This window comes from Juglans microcarpa x Juglans regia, chromosome 3D (genome assembly GCF_004785595.1).
Source record: "Juglans microcarpa x Juglans regia isolate MS1-56 chromosome 3D, Jm3101_v1.0, whole genome shotgun sequence".
In the NCBI taxonomy this organism is placed as follows: Eukaryota; Viridiplantae; Streptophyta; class Magnoliopsida; order Fagales; family Juglandaceae; genus Juglans; species Juglans microcarpa x Juglans regia.
The window spans coordinates 22,152,542-22,165,086 of NC_054598.1; the positions used below are offsets into that span (position 1 = coordinate 22,152,542).

At 35.5% G+C, this 12,545-nt stretch overlaps 1 protein-coding gene and 1 long non-coding RNA gene across 3 annotated transcripts; one reads left to right on the forward strand and one right to left on the reverse strand.

The window, feature by feature from the left end:
* Positions 1-2,106: 2,106 nt before the first annotated feature.
* Positions 2,107-9,509, reverse strand: LOC121256142 (nudix hydrolase 1). 2 transcript variants are annotated; one of them, XR_005938923.1, is made up of 3 exons: positions 9,235-9,509; positions 8,027-8,454; positions 2,107-2,709 (listed from the first exon to the last, which is right to left on the reverse strand). XR_005938923.1 is itself a non-coding variant. In XM_041156805.1 (2 exons), exons 1-2 carry the CDS (start codon positions 9,362-9,364, stop codon positions 8,156-8,158), a joined length of 429 nt encoding a protein of 142 aa, XP_041012739.1. In that variant the 5' UTR covers positions 9,365-9,509; the 3' UTR covers positions 7,830-8,155. The 2 variants fall into 2 exon arrangements, 1 of the variants encoding a protein (XP_041012739.1); XM_041156805.1 differs by lacking the exon at positions 2,107-2,709 and having other exon boundaries at positions 7,830-8,454.
* Positions 5,151-6,916, forward strand: LOC121256143. Its single transcript, XR_005938924.1, has 2 exons — positions 5,151-5,580; positions 6,122-6,916. It is a non-coding gene; the product is annotated as an uncharacterized LOC121256143 (long non-coding RNA).
* Positions 9,510-12,545: the final 3,036 nt, after the last annotated feature.

Sequence of the window (12,545 nt, forward strand, 5' to 3'; positions counted from 1 at the left end):
AAATGCACAAATAACTTTTGTGTTGATGTAGCTCAAGTAGAACTATTGTATCTAAGTAGTGGCATGGCACAGGACAAAGTATAAGTTTCTGACTAATTCAATTCTAAAATTATTTTAACAAATTATATCCTTACATTCTCACTTGGCATTTTTAAATTGAGAATCCCAAAATCTTGTACAGAGAGATGCAAGAGGCCAAGTACACCATAGAACACCGCTAGAATTTATTAAGACCAAAATGGCAATCACATATGTCACAATTCTCAACAAGAAGAAAACTACCTGGGAAACATTCAGCTATTGCAGAGTCAACTCCACTAGGAGATGGCATTGTAGATGAGAATGTAGATGTTAGTTATGAGAGACCTCTAGGCAAGAAGGTTGAGAAAGAAAGGGAAAGGAGGAAGGGTAGAGAAGCTTAATCTAATGAATTTAATGATGTGATCTTAAGTCGCATTAGCAATGACAAAACCATATGCATGATGGAGAGAAAACAACCAATAGACAAGACGAAGAACAATAGATGTGAATTATTACATCTTAAAAAGAGGAAGATCAAGGTGAAAATTATGAAGTTGGATCTTGATGGCATGAATGCAATGTAGCAAGAGTATTCCAAAATCTTCAAAAAGAGATTTTCGAGACTTCATCTCCATCTCCACCTCAGCCTTCTAGAGGTTTGTAGTGATGATTTAAGTTTATTGGGACCGCTATTATGGAACACCTTTTGGACTATTTTGTGGTTGGAAAGTAGCATATGCTGGAAATACATTTGTTGTTAGACAATGTTTGTGTGGTTGGGCAACAACTGTTGTTACAGATTTTGGATTGTAATTCATGTGTGGTTTTTTCTAATTTCTAGAATAGTTTGCTTTGTAATTTCTAATATTGTTCTATGTTTGTAACTCGCCATGAACCGGTTTTCTTTTGTAAGAGCTAGTGGTTTTTGTAATTTATGGAAATATAGTTTGGTGAATACAGTTTGTAATTTTTATATAGTTTAGTGAATATAGTTTGGTGAAGTAGATTGAAATACAGAGTTAATGGACTAGCATCGATTATGGCACACTTCCATAGGATATAATTACATATTTTGCAAGTATTTCCAATCCTTTTGCATGCAAGATTATGTATCTGCATAAGGAAATCACAAATACTTGGAAGTTAAACTAACAACAATCTGACAAGTGCAAAGCAATGTCACATTGTTGACAAGAGCTTAAGTAAAGGAGCTTTGCAAGACTTTTACATATCCCATTATGTAATAATATCATAAATATTTTTTTCCAACAAGGTCCTTTTTTAATAAGTAATAAAAATCCATTAATTACTTATCAAATAAAACTTCATTGAATAAAATTCGATTGTAGTATTTTCTATAAGTTTGGTGAATGCTTATTCCGATTGAATGTTAGTCTTGAAACTCCTAGAAAATGTTTTACAACAACAGAACTTGCTAAGAAGAACAATCTTCATTAACTAACTTAACATCCCAAAATATAAATATTACAGCATAAAAGCTTTATTTGCAATTGTAGTAAAGTTATGACGGCTATTCATACTCCATAAATGCTCGATGAGGTCAACCTGAAGTTGAGAATGAGTTTCTCTATCTCTAATATGATTGTGTTGCTCAATGAACTCAATAAATTCAGGTATCTGATCTCGTGAAACTGGTTCATGTGGAGTATCATCTATTTGTTTGTAAACGAATCGGTATGCACTGAGGTATAGATAACGCTCATCTTCAACAATGATATTGTGCAAAATAATGTATGCGTACATAATATCCTTCAATTGCATATCTAGCTTGAAGTACTTCAATTACACGCTCCATATCTTTTCTTGCTGAATTTTAGGCTGCAACAAAATCTTTTCTCTTACTTTCTTGTGAAGCATGAATTGTTTTTACTAATATTGCCCAAGAAGTATATATATTATCAGCAAGATAATATTCAAGATAATATTCTCCACGGAAGAGCACGACCTTGGGCCAGTGTAGCAAATACAGAAGATTGATCGAGTATGTTGATGTCATTAAGAGACCTATGTAAACTAAAATAACATGCTATAACCAAAGATCATAAGATGCAATGGTCTCAAAGATACAAAAATAATAGTTGGTTGATTTATATGACCAGAGTATGTATATTTCCAAGCATTAGGATAGTTCTTACATTTCCAATGCATGTAATCAATGATTCCCAATACTTCTATAAATCCACATCGTTGTCCAACATCTAGTAATCGTGCTATATTGCTACTGTTTAGAGACCTCAAGTACTCATAAAAAAAAAAAAAATTGTCACGATCGTCTAATTTTTTTCATACTCAACTGTGCAATGCTTTCTCCAATTCTCAAATATTCTTCATTAAGATCTGTCATTACTCCATATGTGACCATCCTAATTGCTATAGTCATGTTCTGAAAGGAAGACAATTTGAGCCTTCCACTTGAATATATTTTTTGGACAAAATAATCATATGCTTCTCTGCATAATGGATGCGTTAAAATAGATCATGATCAATTCGAAACCTCTTCATAAAAATATTGGGAGGATATATTGGTATTTAAGCAAAATAATCATGGAAAAGGCATTGATGGACGTCCAATGGATCTCGTTAGATGAATGTATGAGTAGATGGGCAGAATGATGACATGAACTAGATGCTCCCTCGCTAGCCTTCATTCTTGTTCTATCGACATTACTGCGATCATATTCAATTCATTATCACAATAATTTTCATATACAATATGATCAATACTCCAAGATGGATCCATACAGAATTAAGAATGGTTGAATTTCAAGAATTGAAAGAAGAAATATTGGAAATCTCAAGAGGCTTGGTTTTAGATGAGTGGTAAGTAGTTAGAACGCCTGATCTATTTATAATGCCAATGAGACTGTTAGCTTAAACAAAAAATATGAGTAGATGGAAAAAATAAAGTTTGACATAAGTAGAAGATTAAATGGAATTGTAGATATGATTGTTGGAAAAAAGAAATGTTGGCAAAAGAAGATAGTTAGATATGTAATGTAGATATTCAGTTGGTAAGTTAAAATTTGAGAAATCCTTAAGGCCGATCCGGCTGATTTTAACACAAAAACAGCCTACCATTTATACGGTTACACGTATGCCTTTCACCATATCTATCCTAAACCAGCAAACATCAGAAAACCGATTTCAAACAAAAACTCCACTTCGTCCCTCGCACTCCCCTTCGTCTCTCAAATTGCAACCCTGAATCCCAACCCCTTCGTCCCTCGTCCCTAAACTGAACCTTCCCTAAACTGAACCTTCTTGGCACCCTGCAAAATGGGAATGGAGGTTAAAATCTCTTGTTTGTCATTTCAACAAATGACTGACAAAACCCATCTTCCCACATCAACATTCTTCACAAGGTTTTGACAGACAAAAAATACATCCAGTTGAAATTACTGAAGAACATATCATGCAAATGAAAACTTACTAAATAACTATCAATAATTATCAATCACAACTAAAATACAAACAAAATAAATATCTTCCAGGTTCACTCTTTTTTCCACTTTTTTCTTGCAAGGAAGACAGTAATGCTCTGCCTCGTCGCTGAGCAAAGGAAACAAAGAATGCAAATTATACCACTAAGCTGAACATAGTGTTTGAAAATACTAATCTATTTACTAAATCCTTTGCTTTCTCAGCAACCAAACTGAGAGGTGAAGGCAAACCATTACCCCCTCCGACTCTTCTGCAATAAAAAGAAGGGAGATCGATATTGGAAGCTTCGACGGGCTTCGACGGTATGAAGAAGTCTAATGGGTTTTGGGTTGCGTTCACAGAGAGAGAGAGAGAGAGAGAGTAGACGGAAAGTCCGTCCCTCCCAAATTTTAGATCCTTCAGCTTCCAGTTTCGGCGCCAACCGTTCTATCAGCCACCATCTTCGTCGCCCACCATCGCCAGGAACGAGAAAGCTTCTAGTGATTCTCTGTGGTCTACCGTTGTTGATAAAGGGGCTAGTAATTTGAAAGGGGCTAGTAATTTGAAAGGGGCTTCCAGACTTCCAGTGATTCTCTATGCAAATGAGAAATGAGCTTCCAATGATTCTCTGTGGTATACCGTATTTCTTCTTGTGTGTTTTTTCTTACGTGTCATGAGTGGATTGGAGGGCTGTTTTTGTGTGAAAAGCAGTCGGACCATTGGGAAGCGATTCTCTTAAAATTTATATGCGATTTTAGATAATTGTAATAAAAAAATAGATATTATCATTAGATTAGGAAAAAAATTACCATTGAATATATAAGTAAAAACAATAATTTAATTAGAATAACGAGTTATTATTAAATATAAAATAATAAAAAAGTGCACATTATAGATTATGAAAATTAACACAAAATATTTTTTTTATAAAAAATTAATATATGACTAGTAAAACAACAAAATATGACAAAAATAAAATAGATATAAAAAATAATGAAAATGTCTAAAATTAATAATATTGTATTATTATATAGAGTTTAGATGATAATCCAACGTGGTATTAGATTTTGAGTAGGATAAGAAAAATGCAAAATGTGTGATATTAGGCAAACTTTGGCGACTAGGATGGGCGAGGTGATGCTAATACTCTTAGGAGGTTTCTAGGTTGACTGGCTATTATAAGAGATCCATCCGAGGTGATGGAAGTATTGCAGCACCCCTAACCAGTTTATTGAAGAAGGACTAGTTTGTGTGTAATGATGAGGCCAAGGAAGAAATCCAAAAACTTAAAAGCGTAGTGACCCAACTCCATGTGTTATCTCTTCCAAACTTCTGTCTACACTTTATCATTGCATGTGATGCTTTAGGTTGTGCAATTGGAGTTGCCCTCATGCAGAAAAATAAACCCATAGCATTTTGCAGTCAAGCTTTAAAGGGAGAATATTGGCCTTGTCAACATATGAAAAAGAGTTGCATTAGTGATAGCAGTACAGAAAAGGAGGCATTATTTATTGGAGGCATTTGTTTGGGGTCAGAATCGACTACCAAAGCCTAAAGTACCTGCAAAAATAGAAGGTAGCAACTCCTATGCATCAAAAGTGAATCTCCATGCCACTTGGTTATGATCTGGTTCTAGAATATAAAAAGGGACATGACAACAAGATAGCAAATGCCTTGTCAAAGAGGTCTAAAGGTGAGCTGGACAAAGTGGAGGTAATCCTTGCGATCATATCCTTTCCTACAATTGATTGGCTGGAAGAAGTTAAACTGGGTTATGCTAAAGACCCAGGACCGAAGACCTATTTTCTAAATTTGAGGAAGGTAGCTTACCCTCGCCCTACACTGTCATGAAAGGGCTCCTATTCTACAAACAAAGATTGTTCCTTGCATATCTCTTTAAATAAAAACTTCTACCATTATTGCATAGCAGCCATTGGTGGGGGGTGGGGGGGGGTGGTGGAGGACAAAAAAATGCATCGGATAAAGAGAGATGTCTTTTGGCCTGGAATCAGATCTAATGTCAGCAACTCATAAGAGACTACGACACTTGCCAGGGTGTCAAGGCAGATCAATCAAAGCCAAGTGGATTATTGCAACCTCTTCCTATTCCCTCACAGAGTTGGACTCATATTACTATGGATTTCATTGAAGAACTATCCCTCTCAAAGGTTTCAACAATATATGTGTGGTGGTTGATAGACTTACCAAGTATGGGCACTTTACTCATTTTTCTCACCTATTTTCTGCTGACAGTGGCTCAATTGTTCACAAAACACATCCTAAAGTTGCATGGAATGCCAAATCCCATTGTCTCAAACAGGATAGTACCTTCACTAGTCACTTCTGGAATGAAGTTTAAGATACATAGAGTTCAAATTGCTTTCAATACCTCATACCAAATGCTTGGAAAATTATCAAAAGAGTTCTGTTGGTGATAGGCCTAAGGATTGGGCTCGGTGGGTACCCTTCGCTGAATGATGGTGCAACACCACTCAACACTCCTCCACTCCACCCTTTTAAGCCTTATACGGCTACTTTCCCAATGGTTATTAACTTACATGACGAGAACTTTGAAGGCTGAAGCTATGCAAGAGAACCTTTGATTTCAAGAACAAATGCTCCAACTCTTGAAACACAATCTACAGAAGGTGCAAGATAGGATGAAAAATACGCAGACTTGAAGCATAAGGAACTGAGTTTAGAGGTTGGTGAGTGGGTTTACTGCACTTCCAGCCCTATAGGCAATTGTCTATGACTCATCGGAGGAGTTTGAAACTAGCCTTACGGTAATAACGGTACTATGGCCCTTTCTAGGTCGTTCAAAAGATAGGGGTTGTGGCTTATCGGCTGCAACCTTCTCCCACTTCAGCCATTCACCCTATCTTCCACATCTTGCAGTTGAAGAAGAAGCTTGGCCAAGGAATCTCACTACTCTTGACCCTACAGTTGGTCATTGTTGCACAGGTCCTCGAGCCTGAACTGGAGAAAGTGTTAGCATGCCATGTTAGAAAATTCAAGAATCAACCCCTTTCTGAATTGCTAATTAAGTGGCATGAACAACAAGATGACAATGCTACCTGGAAATCTTATTATGAACAGTTGAAGCTCTCTTACCTGTACCTTCTGGGCAAGGTGCTCAAAAGGGGGAAGACTTTGTCACACTTTCTCCTGAGGTATCTGCATACTGAAGCTAAGTATGAAGAAAGGGGGTTTTGGAGACTCTCGGAAGTGGAAGAAGCATATATCTTCCTTAGTTGTACGTGTCTTTAGCTTGGAGTCTATTAGGCCAAACCTTTTATTGTGTTAATTGGTTCACGGAAGGGCAACTGAGTATGGGTAATTCTTGGGTTGGACCACTATACCTTAGTTAAATCCAGTTGTTAGATTTCTCAGTCAATCTGTATATCACTATCATAAAATGTTCGATATGCAATAGATGAATACAATTCTCTTATTTCCTTCTCTCTCTCTCTCTCTCTCTCTCTCTCAATTCTCTGGAGGAACTCACAAAGTGTGCTAATATCATTTCCTGGATGCTTTTATTGGTATTCATTGATTTCTCATCCTGGGTGTAATAATCTGCTGCTAGCAGAGATGCAATCATAAAGGCAGAGGGACAGATATAAGGGTAAAGGACTTCTCCCTGGACCAATGTGAAGTAAATTGCTCGTTCTCTTCAGGCAAGGAGGTGAGATAAGAAAAGTAGTGGCAGATACGTATGGCTTTTTATGTATTAAGTAATAAGAAAGGATCCTTTCTCCACGTACATCGAACCAATTTCAGGGACTAGTACCTTTCACCTACCTTAAAACAGATTAAGGAGTAGTTCCCCGCCCCCCCCCCCCCCCCCCCCTTATGTTATAAAGTACTTCCTTTCTATTTTGATTGTGTGAGATAGTCTTGGGAACTTACGGCAACATCCAAGAATTAAGGTTCACCTGGATGAGGAACATTGTTGATCATGCAGGATTGACCAATGATGTAAAAGTTCCTCAACCTTCCTTGCCTTCTACTTCATCAAAGATAATGGATAAAAGAAACTGAGGTTGAGTTGGAGAGGTCTCGGACTCTCTTTGAAACAGTTATTCATCATATTTTTCTTTTTGTTTATGTCAATCCATCACTGGGTACAGATATTACGCATCCATTCAATGAGTAGTGCTTCATTAGTTCAACAGACATTCGGCAAAGGAACAATGACAAGGTAACTATTGTACCTACTGCATATGAGGAGAAAACCTAAAATCATTGGTGGAGACAGTGGTAGATAATAATTTGAACTGTTCATTAATACATATAAGAACGCACATGCAAGGGAGGTAATGACACAGCGGTAGATAATATTTGCTTTTTATAAGTGCTCTCAATAACTGTATAAATCAAGCCAACTTGAAAAGGCTGCTTGATAAATGTAATTCTATTTCCAAAATAAGTATACGTAATTGCTGCTCAACATGAAATGTAGATTCTACTGTGTTAAAAGTGGAGTAGACTAGAAAACAGAATGGAATCAGGAAGCACAATCACTAACATAAGAGGCAAGAGAAAGGGAAACACATCTTACACCAAATTGATAATAAGACTGAAGGCCCCGACTTATGTTTTCACTGCCTAGACGTTTCACATGCATACATAATCTTCGCATACTGGACAAACAGCAAGTAGAACATAGAAGGATCCCTATGAATTAGTTCTAGCCAATTGGAAAAGGATTATAGCCCTCTTGCACCATCTTCTCTAGAGGCCAAAACAGTGGTTTAGGGAGATTATCCCAGTCATACCAATCCCAACCATCACACTTTTGTGGCTCAAGATTTTGGGGCGCTTGGTTAGGATCTGTTAAGAATGCACGCATGAAGATAGTAACATAATGGGATGGTTTTGGTTCCTCAAGAAACAGGGTGTTTGTGACAGTTAAGTACTCTACTTTATCAATGTCCAATCCAGTTTCCTCTTTCAACTCTCTGGCTGCGCATTCTTCAAAGCTCTCTCCTGAAAACGCACAAGTGGAAATTGAGGGTAATTGAATAGGTGGAGAAATCTAGATGCCACTACAATCGTGAAAGCAAGAGCTCTAACTTGGAGTGAGGTATGTGTTTCAATATTTTTCATAAATGAGTTTGCATTGGTTGTGGTTTTTCTTTTTTCTAAAACGGATCCAATATTTAACCTACGATGGTATTACAGTGAGTGATCATTGATGGCTATTGGAATTTAGTGAATCTTAGCTGCCAAATATATAATTGCTAGGATATATGATAATTCATAACAGAATCCAGGCCCAGAAACTATCTATGTCGACCAAGAAGGTCCTTGAGATACCCTGATCACGGTCCGAGTCTATGGTAGTGGGACTTTATTAGCATTTTGTATACAAAGTCAAGTTTCCTCACAACTCCATTGTAAATAATTCTACACCTGATCCATTGATTACCCCCATTCCTAAGAGGAGCAAAGAGAGGAAGATCAAGCTATCAATAATTAAATACTTTCTCTATATAAAAAAATGTTAATTGATAAACACTTTACTTGACCCAAATAATAACTCACGCTAGCATTTCTTTAATCAAAATCCCATCCCTTCCATGTAAGATTGAGCATGTAAATCCAATTCAACTCCATTTAAGCTCATATTGCATAAATTTAACAAGCAAGAGAGAAACCCAGGAAAAAATAATGGAAGAATTGGAGAAATTGTTTGCAAAGATCCCCAGAAACTTGCCAAAACATAAATGGGAAACTAAGTTTGTGTAAGACAAGGAGGATGCTAACCAAACTCGAGGTGGCCACCAGGGAGAGCAAAAGTGGAGTCGCCGATGGATGAGCGGCGCCGACCCAAGAGAACAGCTTTCCCACTCAACAAGAAAACCGCCACCCCCACTCTGGGTACTCCCTTCTCCATTCCTTCCTCACTATTTGCTGTTGCCTCACCCTCTCAGAGTTTGGTCTCTCACCCGTCTCTTTAAGCAGGGTTACTTCAAATGCCTGATGTGCGTGCCTTTCACGTAAATAGCAGTGATCGGCTCTTCAATGTCGAGTAGCCGAAGTCGTTTTTTTTTTTTTTTTTTTTTTTTTCTTTTCCTTCTTGAGCCAATTAAAATAGGAAAATGATACACTTATAATTAGTCTATAACTATTTTACTACTCTACTTAAAATGAAGGATAATTAAGTAAAATTGAAATTATGTTTTCATGTTACAATTATATTGATTGATTTAAAATGAATTGTAAACTAATTGTAAAGTAGTTGTAGGTGTATTGTTAATAGACAAAAAAATAATCATTAATAGACCAAAAAATAATCATTAATAGACAAAAAAAATAGGGCATAACTTTTCTCTCCTGTAATTTGTATCAATGTGTAATGATATCTTATGTTTCCTTTATTATTGTTTTATTATTTAACTATTTTTTTTTCTTTATGTTATTGGAATCTGGATTAAAAATTCTAGAACAATGCCTTCTTAATAATCTAGAAGAAAATAAATTCAATCAACTAATATAATCATGTAATTTAATTAAAAACAAATTTAATTTTATAAAAATTGACTCAAAAGGTAAAAGAATGACAATTTTTATAAAATTAAATTTATTTTCAATTAAATTACATGATTACATTAGTTAATTGAATTTATTTTCTTCTAAATTATGTAAAAATGTTATGTTCTAAGATTTTTAATCTAAATTTAAAGAGCAAAAGGAAAAAAAAATTGACTAGATAGTAAACCAATAGTTAAAAAAGTGTAAAGATATCGTCACCATGTATTAATAACGTTACTATGACCGAGTTACAAAATATTTTTTCATTCTATCCCAAATTGATTGTTCACTTTGATTGTTAGCAACTTTTTTTAAATATATTAAAAAATAAAAAAAAACACACACACACACTTTGGTACTAATAGTCAAAGTGAATGTTCACTTTGAAGGACTGTAAGATAAGATTGAGTAATGCTTTCACAGATAAACAAATTGTGTTGGAGTAGGTTTCAATACCTTACTCATTGAAAGATTTGTATATTTATAGAGTTGTTGTTTAGTTACAAAAGAATTCAGATTTACAAGGATATCTAATAAACTATCTTAACAAACTAAAAAGGATCATTACAATTCAAATTTCAAGTATTTAAAGCTCTGTTTTGACATTGCTGCATATTCGACAACTAATTTGATATTGCTACATAATCGGTCATGCTAACACCCCTTGCAAACTGATGGGCAGCAAGCAAATCATCAGTTTGGATCTTAAGAATTTAAATCTGAAGGTTGTATGTCCCTTAGTAAACACGTATGCAATCTGATCTTCTGTGGAAATATGACATACTTGAACATCTTTGTTCACAACCTTATCTCTCACAAAGTGATAACCACTTCAATATGTTTTGTCATAGCATGGAAGACTGGATTAGAAGCCAAGGTAGTTGCTCCTATATTGTCACACCAAATCACTGGACATTTAGCAAGAACAATTCTTAATTCTCAAAATAACATACGCATCCAATAGAGCTCGGCAGTAGCTAAGGCCAATGACCTGTATTCCGCTCCTGTACTTGAACGAGAGATCATGTTCTGCTTTTTAGCACTCCAAGAAATCAATTACCAACTTCTATTCAGTTGCCAATATATTTTGAATTGTTAGATATCCTTGTAAAGCTGAATTATTTTGTAACTATAACTATAAATATACAAATCTTTCAATAAGGTATTGAAACCTACTCCAACACAAATTGTTTATATGTGTATGCATTACTCTATCTTATCTTACATCCCATTGCCAACTGTGATCGTGTCTGCTCCTTCAAACGGTTGTTGAGTAGTAAGATTTGCTGCATTACCGGTTATGTGCGCATTAGCCCCACTGTCAGCATACCAAATTTGATTATCAAGTGTTGCATTAGATTCAGCTACCATGGCCGCAAGTTTAGCAGGAGGAATCCAGCCTTGATATGCATAATTGAAACTCTCATAGTAGTCTAGTGCAGTGTGATTTGTTTTGCAACAAATTTGACAGGTAGGCTTATTGGAAGTACCTTGCGAACGAGGATTATTCTGTTGTACAGAATTGGATCCACGAGGATTGAAGGCAGCTAGAGCTCGATTTTGTCTGAAATTAGTATTTAGACCTGGCTTTTGTGTTTTCTTGGTAAAGTTTGGCACTTTAGATTTGTTAGTAGCAAAAGCATAGTGAGTGTCTGCAGAATTTGCAAAAGCATAGTGAGTGTCTACAGAATTTTGATGTTGATTTTCGAGCAGTACCTCAAAGCTGAGTAGTTTAGCTTGAAAATCTTCCAAGAAAATATCATTATCTCGTGTAGCAAAAGTATAGCAGGTAATAAAGGGAGTGAAGCTTACCTTAAGACCCCCTAGTAATTGAGCAATAAGGTCTTGATCATCCATAGGCTTGCCAGCTACAGCTAGCTGATCAGCGAGACACTTAGTTTCATCAATATAAGCATATAATACCTCGCTCTCCTATAAAGACATTTTTAGAATTTTCGGGGAGCCAGTATGCTACTAAACTTGACTAAAACCTATTCTATTAATGACGGACCAGATGTGAAAAATTCCATAAATAAAATAAACTTTATTAAATACTTAAAATTCAAAATAGAGTTTGCGGAAGCACTTGTTTTAAAAATACTAAAATCTCATGTGCTTATCAAAATAATTTATTTAAACCTTAAATCATAAACTAAACATGACATAAACTATCTAGGTCTCTACCTTGCATCCCTAGGTCAAGTTTTGTTCTGCAGTCTCATTCTCATAAACATCATCACCTAGGGTGGTTTAAAAACATAAAAATATACAAAAGTGAATTGAATACTCAATGAGCAACGCATCATACAATAAACATAATGTTTCTTGAAAAACGTACATACTCATAAATACATATGTAAATAACATGAACATGAATATGAACTTATCTTTCACTTATCATAGGTCGATACCCACTATTGACATACTAGGTGCACTACTAGCATGTACGACCTGACAATACAATATACCCATAATATAGGTACCGTCTTCAAATCATAACATAGGCCGTTACATATCTTATTATTCAAACTTCATCATAATCA

Excerpts from the sequence above, each read along its gene's own strand:
- LOC121256142 (XM_041156805.1), bottom strand. The coding sequence starts at position 9,364 with ATGGAGAAGGGAGTACCCAGAGTGGGGGTGGCGGTTTTCTTGTTGAGT. Across the intron at positions 8,455-9,234 it reads TGGTGGCCACCTCGAGTTTG|GAGAGAGCTTTGAAGAATGC; the intron begins GTTAGCATCCTC and ends GTGCGTTTTCAG.